The following is a 22,818-nucleotide window of genomic DNA, read 5'->3' on the forward strand; positions in this document are numbered from 1 at the left end:
CTAAGCTAATAAACCAGGCTAAATCCAAATCTGCTGGCTACATCAACAGCAAAGGTAAACTACATTCCAGATAAATAAAACACCTGAGAGTTGACATGACATAAAGTAGGTTTCATACAACAGTTCTGCTTTGGAATGTGACCCAAAGAAGAAACACCTTGATCAGCAGGCTAGCATCCTGTGTGTTTAAAGTAAAATCTTCCTTGACGTTGTAGAAAAAGTACATTTTAATTCCTGCAAGTGTAAAACCAATAAAGCTTTGTAAGAATAGAATGTAATTTTTACAAAGTCTCTTTTCAAAGCAGTGATATATATTATTGATTTAGTATTATGTTAAAATAAAGATGGGAAAATTTTTGAAGGACAGGAATAAGAAAGAGAATATGATGACGCTCCGAAGTCCTGCTTAGGTTTTTGGCAGAAGAAAAGAAAAAAAGCCAATCTGCACCCTTGCATTTGCTTGCCTAAAGGTAGTTTAAAGCTAAGCAAATTGGAAAAGATTCATACATGAGTGGTTTATCTGCAGTTAGTTCTAGTATCAAGTGGTCAAATTTCACTTACCTTGTATTAACATAAGTATAATACCATTACTCAAAATAATTGACAATTTTTAACTCCATTAGGTCTTCTCATGAGGGTTTTTTCCTTTATTATTTGGGGGGGAGGGGGTTGTACTATAATGACGAAGGTCATATGCAGTATTCTAGAGTTAGCTATGTCTGAGCTATATCTTAATCTTTCTAGTCCTCTTTTTGTATTTTCTCTAATATTTAGTCCTTCTTCAACAAAGGTAAAACTCTGTCATAACATCTGACATATGCCTAATGTAAAGGATGAAATGAGGCTGTCTGGAGAGCTACCAGTGTTCACCCTGTCCTCCCCCATATTTAGAGACTGGTCCCCACTTCCCATTTTCTTTCTTGGGTTTACAAATTCTTCTCTTCACCTGGTACTCTAACTTGCACACCACTGAAGACTTTGGGTGTATCATTGCCAAACGTGCTTCCAAAACTGTATTTCCTTTCTTAATATACTAAATTGCTTTGCTATTTTCAACTCATATGGTACCACCCACTGTTGCATGGATTTATTAAATGTCTCTAAGACCAGACTTACAATGTGAAATTGCATTAGTGGATGGAGAAAATCTGATACTTAGTCTCTTTTCCAGTTTGACAGCCCCAAATTTTTCTTCTTTTGCAGTTCTGCTAGTGACCCTGCTTTGTCCACACATTATAAATCATCATTCTTAATAGAAGTAGAAGTAAAGTCTTCATTAAACTTTACTAGTATTAAATAGACTTACCTTCTTATTTACCATTTGGGCCACATTGCAGCTATACATATCCTTCTAACTGTCTAGCTCTATATTTACATTTTATGGCTATAAAACCCTTTTAATTTTCTTTTCAAGATCTACCTCAGCTTGCCTTTTAGAAATCCTCACTTCATGTCTTTTTGGTTTGGGTTTTTTTTCCTGTTTTGGTGTCCGTTCTCCCCCCCCCCCCCCTTCTCTTTCAGGATCAACCCCCCTTCCCATTTATTCCCATAAATTCTTCATTACCTCCAGTATTTTCAGTAGTTTATGTAATGAGTCTGGCTGAGTTTCCTCAAAGCACTCAAATACAAACTTTCCCTGTCTTTTTGGGAAGCAGAATCCACACATATTTTGCATCTCTGATTCAAAGAAATTCCACACATTGACATTAACCTTTCCAAATCACAGTAACACTAACTGTAATAAACTCTCATCTTGTGACCCCTTTTGCTGAACACTGTTGCAGTGATTTGTTATCCCTATTCATTCTCAGATTCCTTGGGACAGTGAAAAGAAATATGATCATTGAATTTTAAAATCATTCACATTACAAATAATATAAAAATCATACCTTTAACTGAATTTTTGCAGATGCCATTTTTTCTACTGCAGCAAGTTTATATAGATGTTTGTAGTCAACAGGTTTGTACTTCTGGCTGCAAAGACCATTTCTCATAGGAACCACCAGATTTTCTAGTTATCACATGAAACACACAGTCATTTCAAATTCTGGAGAAATATTTGAAGTGTGAGTCATAAAATGAAAGCATTATAGATAGAAATTAGAAACAGTATATTTTAAACATTAAAAGTTTCCATAACAGAGAGATTTTTAGTTGGTAAATAAGAATTTGAAACAAACATAAGCTAGCAGAAATTATAGAAGAAACAGTAACCATTTGTCTGTTTACAAAGAGTTCATTTAAAAAGTTTTTTTATATGTGAACTGAAAGAATAATTCACTTTAAACTGGGTTTACAGGAATTTTAGTAAGTTTTAATACAGAAATATGTAAGTTTCAATATAGGCATTCTTATTTCACAAATTGGAAAATCACCTCAATATTTATTGTAATCTATGGATTGAGCAATAGGCATAATTTTTTTCTAAAAGGTATATAAACTATTAATTATATGTAAATAGAATGAGTTGCAGCTACATTTCCCATTGATTCTCCAGCTATCATAACAGCATAATTTCCTCTATTAAACTTCCGTAGGCCCCTGGGAAAACAACGTACTTCCTTAAAAAACAGAAAGGTACTAAACTGCAAGGAAAACATGGTACTTGGTTTCTGCTGCATGCAGTATGGATTACAATGTCCACTTTCTGCAGTCCTATCATCAGTATTTGAAAGACTGTGACAGTATTGAAAGACTGTTGTCCAAAAAAACCCAGAGGAAGTAGTTTTGCTGAAAAAGCATTTGAAGTCAATAAAGATTTAACCAAGCTGGTGTTCCACCACACAGTGAAGATAACTTACAATGATCCCTTTAAGAAGTTTCACTGAGGGATTGCCATATTCCCCAAACAACAGTTACCTCAAGTTTACCATGAAGTCCTCCTTTGAGCTTATGTTCACGTTCCTAAAATCCACTACCTTTATTTCTCTTCCCCCTCACCAACTTTCTAAGAATGATAACTTCCACTGTTTCATGGTCACTTTAATCCAAAGCATATTATGTATACACTTAAAATGGGGTGAGCTAAGGATTGAGCAGACCAGCAGCCATATCAGAACAAATCCAGAAAACCAAGGCTGCAAATCCTGTCTGAACAAGATTCGTCAACAGAAAAAGAAAGCAGCACACTCAAGGTAACCTCAGATACATAGGTGCCTAATGCTAATAGACAGATTTTCCTGGTTTATTGGCCTGTGCCAGACTCCCATCAAAACAGAACTGCATCTTTCTTCCCCCCCAGTCATCATCTACAGTTTCCACTCCCTGAACTTGAGAGGATACACCACCCACATAGAGGAAGGCTTCCTCCTTTCCTCTTGCTTGTCAATCCTGCTTTCTTCACCACTAATTTTCTCAACATGCAAACTATTCCACCAAATCAGTGTTATGGTAACCAGGTTATGGATTTGATTTTGTATTATGACTACTTTTTTATTCTCTATATCTTACACAAAAAATGTTCAGTAGTTTGATCCACTAATTTCTTCCATTTTATCCCTCCTATGAGCTGAATATGAATAATGTCCTTTCTCTCAGGTTTTAGGCCTTTAGGTAGCTTTGTTCATCTGTGGGCTTTTATTCCCATCAATACAAATTTAAAGTTCTCATCCCTAAATCAGCAAGATTTCATGTGAAGATTTTTTTTCCTTCTTTCTGAGATTGCTTACAACATTGTCCAGCAGAGATCAGGGAACATCATTCCATATTCAGAGAAGTGAAAGTTCTGTCACCAAACGCTCTGAAAAGCCACTCATTCAGTTCTTCCTCCTAAGCCTATTACTCCTTCATTACTGCTCCCAAAGGCTTACGATCACTTCTAGTCTGCTAGGAGTCATTTGGGCCAGTAACATCAGTGTCCACACACGAGTAGAAGGACGTGGAAGGAGCTTCAGAGCAATTCAATAACATTTCTAATTCAGGCTTCCTGCAGGCAAATGCTTGGGAGCACCCGGGAGATAAGTTAGCAGATGCATCCTGTCATATTCATTAGAAAAGAAACAGTAACTGTCACTAGTACTACTACATGACATTAACTACTGCTAGAAGTCATTAAGTACAACTCCTTGGTATGGTGCTTGTGAATGTTGTGATCTTTGAAAAGCATGATAGTGTGATGTTGCAGAATCAGAGATCCTCAATTAATTCCAGGATAGCATACTATGATGCAGGTAAGTGCTACAACAAAGGTGGGACACTGTCATCTTCCAGAAGAGATAAAGATCTAAAACCCTCCCTGCAGCACCTGTTGCAGCTGCTGCAGAGACCTCTGTAAGCACCTAGTGTCAGTGGTTTTGGAAGTGTTATAGATGTATCCTACACACATGTCAATGCATGCATTGACAAAGTCCTCATGCTACAGTCAGCTTTTAGACTTGCCATTCTAACTTCAGATTCTGGATCTGAAGGAGTTCCTAAACCATTTCACTACCGTGGATGTCTCACACCACTTGTTCTGAATTGTGGTATAGATATCCAGGGGTATGAACCGTACCTGGGTATGGCACTCAAAACTGCAATATCCTGACCAGTTTTCTTTGGCCTCTGTCAGCATTGTGATCTCCTTAAACGACTCAATGAAATTACAGTTTGCTGTCTCTGTTTGACAGCTCTCTCTCACCACTGGCTTCTGAAACCCTGCTTTCTCTATGCCAGCTTTATTCCTCAATACAGTGTAGTAAGGATAAGATGTGCTCAAAAAACAAATCCATGTAATCTTTTTTGCACCCTTCCTTTCTCACGATATAAAATGAAAGAAGAGGGTTGACAACAAAAAGCATGGAAAAACAGGATGAAAAATGTAGAAGTGTATATGAGATATACAGGAACCAATAACAAATACAGTGCAGAAAACAACTAGGAAGGGAGAACCTCCGCTACTAATCTTTATCTGTTTCTTCTTCTACTGAGGACTTGAATCTAAGAATTTCCTGAATTCAACAGGGTCTACCCATGTGAGATTAACTCTAAAATCAGGGTCTTGGCATATAGGATGCAAACTTTGTATTTAGTAGGTAATGTATTGGATGTGTCTCATATTTTAAAAAGAAAATAAATTTTATATATTTTTATATGTAGGTATACACCCACAAACATATACACATTTATACACACATGAATAAAAATATAAAATATTAAACTTTCAGATTTTAGAATACATTTTCACATTTTTCTATAACAAATATTTGCTAAAGCCTGAGATATAATTATAATGGTAAATGAAAATACTTGAACTTTTGCCCTAGCACTGTAAAGCTTTAGCACACAGACCCTCAGTAACTTTACATCACCTCCAAAGCTTATAGGGATAAGGAATAGGCCTTTGCTTTCCAACCTCTTTTTAATGTTCCTTTAGTAGTGAAACTTGCCATTAGGTATTAGTAGAAAGATTCTTTCCACTCACTATTAAAAGCATAGTGGCTGGAAGCAATATGTCTGACAAATGGTTTTGCAGAAAGGTCCCATACAAAATGTTGAGATAAATTCTGCAATGCTATCCCATGATCCTCCTTCAAGTCTCCCCTAAGGATTTTCATTTGCCACATGCCTACAGAAAGTTTGACAAGATGACTCCAGATGATGCCTCACTGTGGAAGGATTTTTTTCAAGTCAACCACCAGGACAATTGCCAGTATCAATACAGGCTGGGCTTTGAATGGATTGAGACCAGCCCTGCCAAGAAGGACTTGGGGATCCTGGTGGACGAAAAAATTGGACATGAGCTGGCAATATGCACTTGCAGCCCAGAAAGCCAGTCATATGCTGGACTGCATCAAAAGAAGCATGGCCAGCAGGTTGAGGGAGGTGATTCTCTCCCTCTACTCATGTTTTGTCAGACCCCACCTGGATCCAGCTCTGGGGTCCCCAGTACAAGAAAGACACGTACCTGTTAGAGCAGGTCTAGAGGAGACCATGGAAATGGTCACAGGGCTCGAACGCCTCTCCTGTGAAGAAAGGCTGAGAGAATTGGGCTCACTCATCCTCCAGGGAGACCTGATTGCAGCCTTTATATATATAAAGGGGGCTTATAAGAAAGATGGTGAAAGACTTTTTACCAGGGCCTGTAGTGACCGGACAAGGGACAATGGTTTTAAACTGAAAGAGGGCAGATTTAGATTAGATGTAAGAAAGACTTTTTTTTTTTTTTTACAAGGGTGGTGAGGCACTGGAACAGGTTGCCCAGAGAGGCAGTGGATGCACCATCCCTGGAAGCATTCAAGGCCAGGTTGGGTGGGGCTTGGAGCAACCTGGTGTAGTGAAAGATGTCCTTGCCCATGGCAGGGGGGTTGGAACTAGATGATCTTTGAAGGTCCCTTCCAGCCCAAACCATTTTGTGATTCTATGATCAGAATGCTACAGCAGCTTCCATATGCAGCTATTAATTGCACAGAGTATTTCATAAGTAGTTTTATTCCAGATAGTGATAAAACAATTAAATTTGAACATGATAGCATACATACCTACATCATTAATCCTATGAGTTGTAAAGAATGTTCCTTGGTCTCGTTCACTCATTTTTATTTTTTATGTATTTTTTATACCTGTTGAGAAACAAACAGATGTTTTGAGAATACCAACATTGTGGATGCAATCTAAAAACATATTCAAAAAATATGTATTGTTTTCTGAGGAGAGAGGGCACATCTCACTAAAAATTTAATTAGACAGAAATTCCACAAGTTCATCTTTCATTTTAAGAGAGATTTCATGTACCTCATATCATTTAGCACCTAAGAAAAAGAAAACAAAATATTATTTCCTTGAAGAATCTGTAATGCTGTCACATAGATCACCTCTTCTTTGCTTTGTGCTTTTCAGAATATAACAATCCTATTGACCCAAATGTAAGATAAGCTTTTGAGGTGTTCTTTGTTTTTTAGAAATTAAGCTTTAAAAGATCACTCTTTTCTTATATTTAGGGACTGTGGTTTATGTATAGGTCCCTATACACCCCCTTTAAGAGTGTCTGTATTAACACTTGTCAACCCAAGTCAGCTGTTCTAGCAACAGTGGCTTAGTTCCAGATGAGCAACTATGACAGGCAGCATGTTATCAAGTATTCACATAATCTTGGAATAAACTTGACATTTAAGATACAATAAGATATACAACATAGTAAAAAGCTTTGATGTCTTAAAAACCCCTACTTTCACCTTAATTAAGCATGCATGGGCACCATCACAGGTCTTGCATACAAAGAAAAGCAATAGATTAAAACAAGGTGTTTCAGTTGAACTGAATCAATAGCTGAACAATGCCAGAAGGGGAAGGTCACGTTCAACCAGCCTCCCCACAAACCCTCTCCCTCAAACCTGGCTCTACCATACCACAATTTCCTACAAACAAAATTCCATCCACATTGTCACACCTTTGATGTTTGTCTGGTCCCACAGCAAGTAGCAACACAGTAAACAGTAGACCAGCAAAATCTGTTAATTTATGTATTGTGGAGTTATTTCTCTGCTGTTCTAGGGAGTTGAACCAGTTTATCCATACAAATTCCAAGGATGGCACAATGCAGCAAGGAGGGAAGGAAGAGCAGCGGAAGCAATGGAAACGGAACTACTTTGACAGAGGGCTATTAATTTCAGTCAAATAAAAATGTGAGACTGCAACCAAAGATACTTAGCATTGTACTTTCCTGTGAGCTGTGTTTCTTCATGACAACATTCTGCATTGCAGAATCATCAAAAACAGCTAAAGTGTAAAAATCTAACCTAGACAGACAACAGTTTCACGAATGAGCTTCCACTATTACTGCAAACAAATAGTAAGCACAGTTGAAATTACACCCACGACAGTACACATACATACACACACACTACTGTTCCTGTGCCTCAAAGTCAGTCTGATATTAATTCTGTACATGTTAACTATGCAAATTACAAGAAAATTCATGACCACCAGGCTTTAAACAGTGAATATTCCATGATCAAACCAAGTAGAAAACAGTGAATAGTCATTGATAAAATGTAACATTTCTCAATGCTTCTTCATGCATGTTCTTCAGTGTTACTTAACAATGCTATGAAACTGTCCCTTGCACTAAACCAAAAATATCAAAGTCTAAATGTCATCTGTCTTCACCCAAGAGTGACCATTCATTAACCATAAAGGGACCTTTTCAAATTGGTTCTGAAAGTAATTGACAATATCAATTGGTCAGAAGCTACATTGAATGTCATCACCTGATCACAAAGACTGAAATTAAAGATACACGAGAGTAAGAAAATATGACAATACACGAGGGAGTTCATTCCCCTTTTGAAAGATTAATGTGTAATTTACAATCTAACAGTTCTATCCCAAAGTCTACACACTCCTCAAAAGTCAAGGGAAAAAGAAAGGAAGAAAAAGGTTAGCACATTCACACTGTTGATTCCATTCTTCTCGGCTTAAAGCAATTATTTGGTTTCAACTTGTAGCCATATAACACTGCCAAAATAATCCTGACAATTGAGGTAATTCCCTATAGCAGAAGCAACTTTGGCCTATTTGTCACAGTAATGTTTTATCTTTACATCAACTTATCTACATATAATTTTCTAAATGCATATACACTTCAGTTGGAATAGATTTTTTTTTTTAAAATCAAGTTAATTATATATGTAAAGCCTTAAGGTAGGGATTTACATAACACAGTGAAGTATGGGATTTACCTTACTTATTTCTTCAAGATGCACAGATAGTTTAAATGTTGCTTCTTTTCCCCCTAAAGACAAAATATATTTTTCTGCTTTTTCTTAGAAAGGTCAACTATGCTTGGGCTTGTCTTTCTCTATTTCTTGGCAGAATTACTGGAAATATAACTGGAACAAGAAATGCTCAATCACCAACACACAAATCTTTAAGCTACAGGCTGATCAACTTAAAAAGGCATTTAAAGAAAATTCTTTTATTCAGGTTGTTTACAAGTCTGTAAATTAGGTTTAGTTTAGTATTGCTTACGTCATAATTCCCTTAGATTTCCAGTCTCCAAAATCTTTTTGTTGGCAGGAGGGGCAAGTAGACACATCATATAATTCTGTAATTAAAAAAGGGGCCAGAGGGTGAATCTTAAAAAAGAGTGAAACCCTGCAGACTCGTATGATTTCCCATGGAATTCTATAATATTCAGCACCTTCTGGAAACTCCAGCACAATTATGTGACATAATTTTCCACTGAATTTATAGTCATTAAAGTTAAAGAGGAAAACTGAAAACACTAATAATGAAAGCTCAAAAAGTAGAAAAAAACTATAAGAAAACTCAAAATATTTGTTTAGTACTACTTTTCAATTATTTCTTCTTAAGGCTTTTAATGTGAATCACAAAGAAACAAAACCAGGCATTTTTTTTCCTTTGCTGAATTTTACCCTTCCCTTGAAGAGTAAATCAACCACATACCTGAATTTAGAGAAAAGGGAAAACATCACAATATATTGAAATTCTTTATTTTAAAGCTCTTTTGATTGACCAGTCTAAAACAGACTTTCGTACATATCTTTCTCAGAAAGATCATAAGTCACCACAATTCCTAGTCTCATTCAGGATGACATGAATATTCAGCTGTGGCTTGATATTTCTATAACCCTACTGATACTCTTACCAACGTAACAGTGAAGAATAACTGCACCAAGTCTCCTCTTATACCATCAGATTTAACCTATATTTACATCAGGCCAAGAAAACAAGGGGGAAGAACCAACACAAGGATTCTGAACAAGTATGGCTGCTCTCCAGTGGAGCCACTCAAGCTTTACAGATCAGCAGCATGATTTTTAAACAACAGGAAGTTCTCTTGAGGGTTTTTGTGTACTATGGTTAATATTACACAGCAATGTTGATTTTCCTTAGAGATATCAGCAAGGCTACCACATTCTGAGATTCTGCAAACAGAAATAAATATATCTGCGTTAGACTTGAAGCAGATTGTCTGCACACGCTTTGTGGAACCATTTTGACTTTTTAGATTTGTAACAGCCCAGTGACAGCAGCAGCTTCGACCAAGTTGCCAGAATTTCTCAAATTAAAAGAAGAAAATATATCTACAAAGGAAAACACAACATGGGATGGTCCTAACTACAGAGCATGGATGTCTATCGAAGTTCCTTGCTAAGTCAAAATGAGAGATTTGCAACAATGAAAACTGGCTTTGCTTTGCCTGCTAGCACTTGCAATTCTTGGCACCCAACTTGCCCACGCTTAAGTTAGAGAGGTAAGTCAGTGGTATTTTTGAGTACAGTGGTACAAAGTATACAATTTACCTCAAAAGAGTCTCTGACTGCTCTTCTCACAAGGTTAATCCTTAGAAAGGGCATTTAAACCTCCATCATCAGTTTTACAGTCCGTATTCATTCATACCAGTCTTACCGTAAAGATACTTTCTACTGATTCCAGCAAACTGCTGTCAGCCAGTATTCTTCGAGCATAGGGTTTGCATCAGTAGTCTGAGGAAATCCCTGCTGATCTCAGTCTCCCCGGGCCAAGTGGAAGAGCTGTGATTCAGCAATTTCAAAGAGCATAAAACCTACTTCCATTTTACATTCTTATAAGCATAACCCATGGAAAATCATATGTAGCAGAATTTTTTTCTACTTCCTCTTGCATTTCTACTCCAGTCCATGGAAAGTAATGCAAATATTTCAGGGGGTGTTTTAGTTTTTAACAAGAGCCACTGGATTTTGCATCTCAATACATCTGGCGGTGCTTTTAAGAGCCTTCATCCTTTTGCTCTTGAAGAGACCATCAGAATTTTTGCATTTTATAACATTAAAAGAGTAATTCCCACTATGTCAATGCTCTCATTAAATTCTGAGATCTGTTAGTATTTCTCCTAGTTGTGAAGTCTGTAATAAAAGGGGAAATGAAATCAATTTAGGGTGAGCCTTGGTATATTTACATCATAATGACACTTTTACAAAGATGGAATTATTTGTAGGTTCAAAGACTACCAGTTTGATTGATAGCAGTGGGTTAATTCTGGGGGTGCTTCCTCAACCTCTACCCTGCAAGCCCCCTGTCAACTTCAATTGAAATTTTGCACTAAATGAATACTACAGCTTACAACCCAGACTTTAAATTTCATGATGAAAATTATTAATTTTTAAAGGTTTGCAGCTGCCTGAACAGAAGTAATGAGTTACAGCTAATGATTTTTCCATATACTATGTGTTTTTGAAGCTGAAATACTTAAAGAGTAGAAATATCAGTTTCAGTAAGAGTTCACTGCCTTAAAAATCTCTTCACATTCACAGATTACAACAGAATAACTTCAATTCGCATACTTCTTTTCTAAAGGATGATTATTCAGTAAGTAGTACTCCTTAGAACAAGAGTAACTTCACTTCTTTTGCTCTAGTACTCATAGTGTATTTTCAATGGGAATAGGTTTGTTTCTGTGGGTTTTTTTAGCAATTAGTTTATTAACATCCATAAAATGCAGCTTGAACACTCTCCAGGAACTTGGTCAATCCATTTAATATTTGTGACCAGAAAGATTAAGAAAAGACTCAAGAAGATTGACATCTTAGCATTTAAGCTTTTAAAATACTCTTCAGAATACAGCCACAAGGAAATTTGGGTACCATTCACAAAAGAGAAAAGGACTTTTTCCTCCCTAAAACGTTGTATCCCAGTGGTTAGGGATAAAGAGGCATGAAGGAGGAAAACTTGGGTTTCCAATGCCATTTCTGAAGGGTCTCCTAAGCACTGGAACCACAAGAATTCCTACATATTGGACGGTTGTCTTATCCATACTTATTAGTGGATAATCTACTTCAAAGGTTTTTGAATAGTGCATACACCTCATATCCAAACATCCTAAACCAAAATGAGATGTCATTTGAGTGTTTAATCCAAAACACTTTACCCAATAACTCAAAAAAAAAAAAAAAAAAAAAAAAAAGAAAAAAATCCATCTGGGTTCCCTTTCTTGGCTCTGCCCTGATGCTGCGGTCAGACTGTAAAGCAGAAAAACTCCAGAAGCCCCCTGGGACAACAGCATCAGGAGGTACTGACTTTGTCCACAGTGCCCTACAAGGCTTTGATCCAAAGCAGCTAGGGCATGCCATGCTTTGTTTGCTGATCCTAAGTGGTACTTATAAAGCTGTTAATGCTTTGTGTCATATACAATTGCAACCTTCCAGGAAAACACCCGGACGATTGTCTGCCCTAACACTGCTGGCATATGTGAAGCACACCAGGCCAGGATGGCTGTGCTCCCACATCACTGATGGATGCAAGCTTAAGTCCAAGCTAACAGGCAGTACAAGCTAAGGCCTTCCTCCTATTCACTCTGCAAGGTGCTTCAAAGCCTATGGGTGAGTGCAAGCCTGTCTTCAAATACCTGAGATGCAATGAAGTTTAAGCTCAGATTTGTTCTCAAGAACAAGCAGAACAGGCTGAAACAGAGCATTTCAAGTACCTGAGAGCACTGACTAGACATGGAGCTACCTCTTGTCACCGTGTGAATACAAGGACTGGTCAGGGGTTGTAACTTAACAGCAAAATCAGATTAACTTCTCACAAATGGAGAAGGGCTTCCCTCTCCACTCATGCTATGATAAACAGGATGGCATTTTTACTGAAGATACTACCACCATGGAGTCCAAGCCTGGAGACATAAGCAGCAGGGGGAGGGCAAAGGCACATTTTAGCTGGAGAACTAAGAACTAGACAACTCCGCAGATTTGGAGGAAAGCTCTAAATGAAGAAGAAAAAAAGCCACATTAGGGAGCTCTGCCAATTAGTATTACATGCTGTACAATTGCATAGGAGGATGCAAACTATCTTTTATAAGTATCAGCAATCCGTATCCAACTTTGACAGAATGAGCAGTGTCTTGCACAGACAAACCTGTACTTTTTATTCCCAGTGTGATTTCCAAGCTGGCTTCTGGTTATTCTCCTGCCTTCACCATCAGCTCACAGTACCTGTTCCATCTCTGTTGTATATGGTCAAAGCACAACATCATGGGACTTAAAAATAAATTCAAAGAAAAACAGGTCAGGAACTTTAGCTGGAAATAAAGAGAAAGGGGATACCACTGGACAGTTTCATTATTACACCAAACCTTTAGTAAGGTCAAGATTTTATTAGGTTACATGAAACAAATCAGGCTGAAGAGACATTTCAAAATTACGAGTAATGTAAAGGCTGGACAAAACATCTGTCTTTAGAAAAACTAACTGCACAAAGAGCTAACAATCTAATCTCTCACAAGCTTAAAAGAAATTATATCCCTCTGCTGTAGACAGTCAGCCTTCTTCCTGCCTGCTTTTTTTGGTTTCTGACCATCCTGGCATTACTTCTATTGATAAACTCGGGAAAAGAATACTACATGGTGATATCTAACCCTATATGAGAGCAAAGATAACTTATTGATGAAAAATTGGGAGTACTTGAAAGCTTTAAGATGACTGGATCCATCATACCCACTTCTCTCTATAAAAACCTTTTATTACTGTTCCCTGCCCAGCTGCCACATTAGAGCCATTCTCCTGTACTACACATTTTGGGAACCATCATCCTAATCTGCGTCCATCTGGCCAGCTCTAAATGACAAGCTCCTTCCAACACGAGAAATGCTGTCCTTTTTGAAAAATAACTATGGATACTAGGAAGATTAGCAGCTACCCATCTGGTTTATTTATTTATTTATCGCTTTGGCAAATTGTTAATATCTCTTCTTTCTACTGACATGTTTCTGATATAATGTCAGCATTTTAACAAAACTTCACATATTCACATTAGCTTCATCTCCTTTGTAAAGAAAGCAGGAGAGTACATCTGCTAGAACAGAAATGGTGCAAAACCCAACTTACTGGCCATTTTCTGTAATTTTAGGGCTACTGTGTTTGTAGCCCTAAATAAGTGCTTATTCCCTTCCATCCTACCCATTTCTCTCTTCTGCAATGACATCATACATCTGCATTTGATCTCAGCCTTTTAACGGACATTTTTTTCTGTTAGCACAAATTCAACATTATGACTTCACTAAAACACTGAAAATGAACGTTAAGATGGTTTCAGAAAGGGCAAGATCTGTATAAACCTGTATTTTATCTTCAGTAACTAGAAAACGTACCAGTCAAAATGATGAAAGCACTGCAAGTTAAATTTATTTCTGCTTTAATGCTGATATATCTAAAAACCTCTTCAATACTTTAAAAGTTCATCTAAGCCTGAATTCAGATAGCCTCCTTCAAGGCTTTGTTCAAACTTCAATACAGCCTCTAGGTTGGAAGTCTTGATGCATCTCAGAAAGAAAAAGTACAAAAGATGAAACATGACATCAGACAGAAGCCTTTAGTACATAGAAAACTGTTCCCAAGAATGCTAAATCAGCTGTCTACAACCAGCCATGACTAAATCTTTTTAGTAACAGTAAAAAACACAAGGTTTACCAATCCTCTGTTTCTCCTCCTGTTGATAATTTAGTATTTCACTACAATTCAGAATTCTTTTAGGTAATAACAAATAGGATCTCTTAAAAGATTATGCCTCCAATCCAACTAAACAATTCAATGCATTCTTAATGTAAACACTTGCTTGTGCCTGAGGTATATGACTTAAGTATATTCTTAAATATGGGAGTACCAAATATTAAGGCAAGATCCTACTCCCTTTCATTTAAATAGAAATTAAACTCTACAAGTGTCAGTCAGCATTTCTGGAGAAAGCAAAGCCTACAGTCTGTCAATCACACCCTGTCACATGTTGATACTGGTGATGATTCATGCCCAGTTAAGGTCCCAACTGCACAAACATGAGTACTCCCAATGAGTTTAATCATTAACTTTAAAGGAGCCTAGATTTCACTACCTCAATTCAACAAGTCACTTGCATACATAAATCTTCGCAGATTTGGGTCATGAGTGTCATTTTTTCCTCTCAGCTAAACTGCTGCTAATCAACGGAAGGGCAAAATTATTGGGTGGGGAGGCACAGTGTTAAATGATCTGGACATGTTATTTAAAACAAAACTTTTTGTGCGTGTTTTAAATCAGTCAAATTATTAAATGTAAAATCAATAATATGAAGCCATATCAACTCTACACAAAACACAATTTAACAGCATAATCAATGACAGTTTAACAGCTACTCACATTTTGTGCGAATGAAGGTTGCTTAATTTTGCAACAGCAGGTGTTACAATCCTGTCAGTAGTTCAGGTAAATTACTAGTGGGCATACACTTAAAAGCCAGAAGTGAACCACTGACTTCATTGAAAACTTTGAATGCAACATCAATGGGAACTTTGATTACATATTAGGACAGATGTTTCCTAAAACATCCAAACTTGAGAAAAAAACCCCAAACATAGAAGCCCCTTATTTTCCGTGCTCTCTTTTGAATATCCGGAGATTTCTTAAATATCTTGTGAAAGGTTTTTTCCTAGATTTTAAAGTTTAAAGGAAATGTTAATTGCTCAGCTATTGCATGTTTCCATTCAAAGAAGAGGAATATTAACATGTTGTTTCAACCCTCTGATCCTAACTATTGTTAGGGAAACAGAGGCAGAAAATCACTCCATTGTACAGCATGGAATAAAAACAAAAAACAAATAACCAGCTTTATCCTTTCATCATATCCATTCTCTTCTTCTAGTTGAACTACCTATCTGAAAATGGCACCCACCCAGATGATTTTAATCTTGCAGCTGTCAATCCTTTCCCCAGGAAGAAAATACACATTATAATACTGTTATCATTCAGTGTCAAAACAGTTGCTAGGGAAGTCCCACAGTTTGATTATCATTTAAATTTGCATTCCCTAAAGAAAGAATTATGGATCTGTTTGAAATAAAGTCAAGTATCAGAAATTGTACGTTCCCAAAGGAGACACAGTCCTTTTTGTCTATGATAATCTCATTACTTCCTCATTAAGTAAAACTTAATCCAAAGTACGAAGATCAATTTGAGTAACACTTAAAACAATCAGCTTCATGGAATACCCTGTCACACTGCAAGTGTGGTGGGGGTGGGTGGGGGGTGGCGGGAAATAGCTCATCTGCTTTCTGAACATCTGTACACTACAAGAGAACTACTATTCCCCCTCTAGTCTTTGAATACTCTAAGTAGCAAATCCAAGATAAAATAAACTTAAACCCCACTTAATATAGAAAAAAAATTGCAACAAATACATAAAAGAAAGGAAGCAAATTTTTAAAAAGTTCATAAGTTGACATAAAAAGGGTAGGAAATGAAGTCACCCGTGTCCACCACTCAACCTTGAATCAAGTGAGTCAGCTCGCATTTGTTATGTTGTTTTGAACAAAACAAGCACAATACATTTTTCACTAACCAAATGCTCCCACTCCAAAGTTAGCCAGCTGCAGACAGCACACTTGGCAATTTCAAAGTTTAACTGAAAGAGGGGATGAAATGAGAAAATGCTCTGATGTTTTCAGTAGTTAATTATCATAGAATGGTTTGGGTTGGAAGGGACCTTCAAAGATCATCTAGTTCCAGCCCCCCTGCCATGGGCAGGGACATCTTCCACTAGACCAGGTTGCTCAAAGCCCCATCCAACCTGGCCTTGAACACTTCCAGGGATGGGGCATCCGCAACTTCTCTGGGCAATTCCTGGCATGTGGCTTGGCAATCCTGAACAAAATCCTGCTTTGCTGAGCTAAAGGCAAAAATCCTGAGGCATCATTTACAGACTTTTGGAATCAAACACAAGAAATTTGCAGAGTTTTATTATATACTTTTTCATTAATGTTCCATCTAGCTTCCTATGTATTACCTCCATGTATAGCAAAAAGTTACAAATTAAGCAATATGCTTCAACATATTCATTTAAAGATTAACTGGAAGATGTGAGCCTGAGTTATCCATTATAGCACCCTACAATTTTCTCCATTACTTAAGAAATAACAAATGTATAGTTAAATTGACCTTTAACTGTCTGACTCATAAAGCATATATCTGCTTATTCGCTAGCCTATGTGGAAAGTGGGATATTCGTAATGGTGCAGTGAGCAACTTGCCACTCTGCTGCTCTCGCAACCCATCAGATGAAACACTTAAATCTACATTACTCATTTAGCACAACAGAAGTAAAGATGCTGTAACAGAAAACTGCCACAGAATCAACGTTCCATACATTACAACAAACTATCTGGGCTTTGCCTTAACTCTTTTTTTTTTTTTTTTCATTTTTTCTATTAATGAAAAACAAAGCCAAAGCGCTATCTTGAGACTCTATAAAGAGATTAATATTAGTGGAACAGAATATTGCAATTTCATTATCTCTTAAGGCCCACCAGTTTTGGAACCAAGCATTTCAGCCACCCATATAAAATTGATATAGTCTTTTTTCTTTTTTTAAACCAAAAAAAAGATCTGATTCACATGAACACTAGGACTAGACCTAACAGTGCAGAAAAGTACCGAGAGAAGTAATTTTCTTCTTTAGGATTTCTTTGCTTAACAGCACCAACAAAATGATGCTCCTGGTCCAAAATTTGACCTGCCTTCTAACTGCTAAAACGAATCAAATTAATTCTTCTTGATTGTATAAAACTAGAACATTTAACTGCATGGTAAAAAATAAATAAAACCATCACCTTGGTAACTTAAGAAAATGCATTCTTTCTCTAACAAGTGGCACCCAGAGCTGTGCAAGGCACAGCACTTCAAATTGAACCTGTATGGAAATTAAAACCCACAGTATTTTCACCATTTAAAATATATTTCAGAACAAAGTCAGATTATCCATACAGATCATTCCAAATCGTGTAAGAAAAAATATCTGCCTGTTTATTCCCATATAAAAGTTTTGGTGCCATTCTTCCCATGCACTTAGACTTTATCTTCAGGAGACTGTTCTGCAAGATAACGGCCATTCTAGTCTGGATCCAACAGAGCACATAGCTGCATGTGTAAGCTTAAACACACCAAAGTATTTTGTAAAATCTGGGTCAGTATTAAATATTCTTGTACAACAAATGTACAACAGGAAGTACATTATTGTATTTCTAAGAGAACTAGCATACATTAAAAAAAACCAACCAAACACAAAAAAACTCCACCAAAACTGTGTAAGTAACCAGCAAGGAAGGTTTCATAGGACTAATATCATCAGCTAACATATAACTTTCTGATCATAACCTAAAAGCTCTAAGGTTTTACAAAAGCAGCATCTTTTCATTACAGTTTTCATAGAAGAAAAGGAGAGCTTAGTCAGAAAAGAAGATGTGTTGCTAGCGGTGTAAGAACAGTAAGGAGGAAAGGACTGGGGTGAGAGCAGAAAATACTTCAGAACAGATATTCAGGAGACTAAAAGGAACTGAATGACAGGGGAAACTAAGGAGGTTACAGAGCTCACAGCCTGGGAACAGGCTAGTCAGCAAAGTAAACCAATGCAAGCTGAAGGGCTGTCGCTCAGATGGCCCACTTTGGAAAGTGATACTGAAGTGCTCTCTATTAATGATGGCCTCCTGCCACCAGAAGACCACCCTCATGGGTGGTCACCCTGAAGGACTGACCATGTTTCTGCAAAGAGCCATCTTTGCAGGGGAGATACAAACATCTCTTTACCCTTCAATACACAGTGCTTGATTGCTTATCACCTTGCTAAACCAAACAGGCACTGGTCTTCTCATACAGAGAATCCTAGTTGCAACAGGCGTCAGTGAAGTTGTAACACCATAGGCAATCTGGTCTTACACAAAATAAGCATAGACCTCCTTTTTTCTGGTAACAAGTTATGCCTATGCAGTAGGCAAGAATTCAATTGCAATGACTTCTTATCAAGAGGTAGGATACGCACCGTACCACGAAATTTCAAAGGTGGATTCCATGTGTAATAATGCAGGGCCAATGGAATAAGAATGTAATTTTACAGGCAGGTATAGTTAAGGAGATAGACTTTAAAGGAGCTGTAGCAGAATGGTGTGTCCTATAAGAGGCATCACATCTACTAAACCACCAGATACCAAAATAATCAATACTAAGTAGTAGCAGAAGTTCAGCGGAAGACAAAGACGCTCAGAGTATGCAGAAGTCATCAAGTTACTCTAAAAAAAGAAAGTTACCTACTGAAGACTGGGCTTAAAAATTCTGTACAAAGTATCTGGTTTACTGCTGTTAAATCACCATGCCATCGCTCTTCAGATAAACCAACTGATGTGATTTTGTTTCCAGCGCTGCAAAATGAACAATTAGAAATACACAGTTTTCTGTCATGAGAGTTTTCTTTTCTTTAACTAGCTGAAGCCCAAATTTTCTCAAAGCAGGAAGGGAAACAGAAGTCCAATTCTTTGTTTTATAGAATTTAAGTTGTCCTCGCCTTTTGCACATGCTCTTGCCTTCCATGTAGTATTTTAAATTAAAGCATTTCCACCTACCCCATTTTCATGCTAGCTTTGTTACTAATGTTTTTTTCTTTAAGAAAACAAACCTGTATAAAAAGGTTCACTGACCCACTGCTGGAGGCCTCCTCCCCACAGCTCTGCTGACAGACCAATTTGTGTAAGCATTTCTTAATGAACTTCAGGCAGAAGTCAGCTGGTTTCATTTATACTGTATGAGGGTACAGTTTTTCCTTATCAGTGCTTCCAGAACATATTACGCTGTTTGAGTAAGTCCAATTTCTCCTTAAACCGGGATACTTTTCCCTATTACACCCTATGAGAAGCTACAGCTTTCTCAGTTGCAGTGATTTGCACATTTATGGTTATACTGAAAAGAAATTCTGCATCAGTCCTTTCACAGTTTAACAGACTGCTTCACAAACCGAGCTTAAGGTGAAGACACACAAACAGGGCTAATAGTCATTGGTGGGGGGAAAGAGGAACTTGAGGAAGCAGGACCTTGTGAGTTAGTGCTGACACCAAAGACTCTGTATCACCCTACCTTAAGCTAGCCTAGCTGATTTTTGTCTGACAGTAGCATAGCTGGAGTCAGAGAAGAACATTTGTCTGCAGCCTGTGAGATAGCAAGCAAGAGGGTCAGATAATTCATATGATTTAGAAGGCACTGCAGGTTATTTTGTCAGGAGCATCAGTATCATTTTGTACACCTTTTGCCAGTTCCGCTAGGCCAAATTTGCAGAGTTATGTGCAGGGAATAATTTGGCACACCTTCACTTTAAATCACTGTGTTATGTTGACTGATAATGTACTACCAAAAAACCAAAGCATGCTTGTCTGAAGCCTCTCCTTTACAACCCTTTGAAATGTACAGTCCATAAATAAGAATCAATCTTCTTTTTGCATATACATTTTCTCTGTTGCCTCCTTATTCATAAGGATCTCTAGATTGCAGTTTGAAATTCTGTATCCCTAGTCTGATAAGAAAGATTACAATTTGGTAAATTTCTCAACATTTTTTCCAGGTCTCAAATACGGCCTAGTAAGAAGATGGGTGATATTTTGTTCAGCTTGAGAACTGCAGCAGTCTGTAGAAACTGCAAAGGATTTTAGCAGGCCTTCACCTGCCCTTGAGGAGATATAAGTACCTACATTCTCTAGAGCTGGGGTTTTTTTGCTTGTTTGTGAGGCTGAAGGAGGATTTGTTTTGTGCTTTGGTTTGTTGGGTTTTTTTTAAGGTTATTAGTTTCTACAAAAATTACTTACAAGCTTAGGACCTCAAACCCCACGGAACAGAGTGACTGCTAATCACCTTTTCTTTATTGAACCTCCCACTCAGCTTTTCCTCACATCCTCTCACCAAATCATCCTTTTGGCTGCTGCCGAGCTGCCCAGTTTTGTTAGATGCATTAACAGCCAAGAGCAACCCTGACTTACAGCGCACATGTGTGATGAAGCCTGGTTTCACAATTAGCTGGCTTCAGCAGCAAAGCTTACTTAAGGACTTCCCTTCACAGGGCACTTCTTCCTACGTTCCCACTGCAGTATGCTACCCCCAAACAAAATATTAACAAAACCACTCATGGTGCCACACTATAAGCTGAATCAATATATTGGTACAGGATTCTTTTGTTTTGCCAAGAAAAGGTTACTTTTCTTAAACCTGAATCAACTCAGCAACTGAGCTTATACTGTGGTCCAGCAAGCTGTTCTTCCTCAAGCCTCCATTTTGCTGAAACAGGTACCCAGGGCAAAACACTTCACATTGCTGCCAGAAGAGGAGGTCCCCCATTCCCTCTGTATGCAGCTACTTGCAAATATCTTACTGCAGGCATTAGAGGCAGGAACAGTGAGCTAGATCAGGAAATTGATCCAACTAAAAAAATAAGAGCATATGTTGTGGGGAGGTTTCTGGGGAAACTGGATCAATTTTGTAATCTAGCCCACTGCACAGTTGCACGATCACGTTTGCTGGCACAAGGAAAGCTGGAGAGATATCATGACAGGGTTGCATTGTCCCATTCCATTGCAGCTGGGCTTGAGCCAGATTAAAGTGGCTGTGTAATCAGAAACTTGGTGGCCCTGCAGAGCACTTTGAGGGATCCAGAATCAAATATTCATACCTGATGCTTCAAAGCCGTGGAAGAAAAAAAAATTGTGAAAATGCAAACAACTTGGCAGTATCCAAACAGTTTTCCTTGATATTTTGTTTTTTTGCACAGGGAGATAGAAATCTATATCCATGGTAGAACAGTAATTTTGAATGCTACCATTTGAAACTTAAAATTTCTGTAAAAACCCTCGCTAAAACAGCAAAATGTCAGCCCACTATTACTTCAAAAATACACCTTCTACTAGGTGCCACATCTCCCCAGTTCCACAACAACAAAAAACCAAACAAAAAACCCCAGAACATTTACTGCTTTTTAAACCAAATGAAATTACAGTTTCCAAATTACCCAAAGTCAATTGTATCATGATTGACTGAGTTGCTGTGACATCAACACAATGGCTTGCAGTAACTTTTGAAATCAAATTGTAGGTTTTAATGAGGGGAAAAAACCCACACATCTAAATAATTTCCCCTGTGAACACTAAACAGCTGCTCATTTGTTCAGTTAGCCTGCCATGAGCATCACTCTCTTCTCCAGTTATTTTTTTCCAAACCTTTGTAATTTCAGTACCTGTAAGAGATTACAGATAAAACAGGTAGCACTAAATAGTTTCCAGAAAAAAAAAAGAGAAACAAAGGCAACACTAGTTTTGTGACTGATATTTATCTTCATAATCACGCATTTCCAAGGACCAAGCATTCTGTGCCGACAATTCCCATTTTCTAGCCACAGCGCCTGCATGCTTACACCAAATGAGAAAACCTAGGTAATCTTGCAAATAGAGAAATAATCACCAAATTAAAGATAGGCATGCCAGTGTTCTGCAAGGACTGTGAACATCTGTGGAATATATATATATATATATATATATATAAAGACTCCAATTTGGATTAATTTCAGAATAAACAAAGCAGAAAAACATATTAATGACTTGAAATACTGAAGGAGCACAACAGCAGCAAAACAACCAGCAAATACCCGTTAACTAAATTGCTCGTCTAAAAAGCTAGAAAACGAGCACAATCATTTTAAGAGATCAGATTCAAGGCTCATAAGAAACCAGGAAGGTTCAGAAGGAAAACATGCCATTAGATTTTTTTTATAAGATTTGCAAACATAATGGAATCAGTGCTTTCCAAATGACACTGATAATGAAAAAGAAAGATCATCTTACTTTCAAATCACATCCTAAGGGAGGTGAATAAAAAGAAACAGTACTTGTTTGTTGCTGATCCTAAAATTGATATAAGAGTTTAAACATGTATTTGACAAAGGCTACTATCAGCTAATGGAATAAGAAATCAAAAGAATCAGTATACCACGCAGCTCTTTGTATTGGAAAGTTAAAATGGGGTGCCTTTCCATAACATATTTTGTCCCTATTGGGCTCAGTACAGTGATAAATTG

At 37.4% G+C, this 22,818-nt stretch overlaps 1 protein-coding gene across 5 annotated transcripts in view; it reads right to left on the reverse strand.

Annotated features, from left to right (window-relative positions):
* Positions 1-22,818, reverse strand: part of CCDC148 (coiled-coil domain containing 148) — a 90,094-nt gene that overhangs the window by 64,766 nt on the left and 2,510 nt on the right. For 4 of the 5 annotated variants that reach the window (XM_030017158.2, XM_030017157.2, XM_030017155.2 and 1 more), the window contains exons 2-3: positions 6,459-6,539; positions 1,890-2,011 (exon numbers count right to left, since the gene is read on the reverse strand). In XM_030017158.2, the coding sequence (XP_029873018.1) occupies positions 1,890-2,011; positions 6,459-6,513 (177 nt within the window). In that variant the 5' untranslated portion in view covers positions 6,514-6,539. Of the gene's footprint in view, positions 1-1,889; positions 2,012-6,458; positions 6,540-8,657; positions 8,674-22,818 lie in introns of those variants that run through there. The other variant, XM_030017156.2, reaches the window with a different exon arrangement.

The sequence above is a fragment of the Aquila chrysaetos genome, chromosome 6, assembly GCF_900496995.4.
Source record: "Aquila chrysaetos chrysaetos chromosome 6, bAquChr1.4, whole genome shotgun sequence".
Lineage (NCBI taxonomy): Eukaryota > Metazoa > Chordata > Aves > Accipitriformes > Accipitridae > Aquila > Aquila chrysaetos.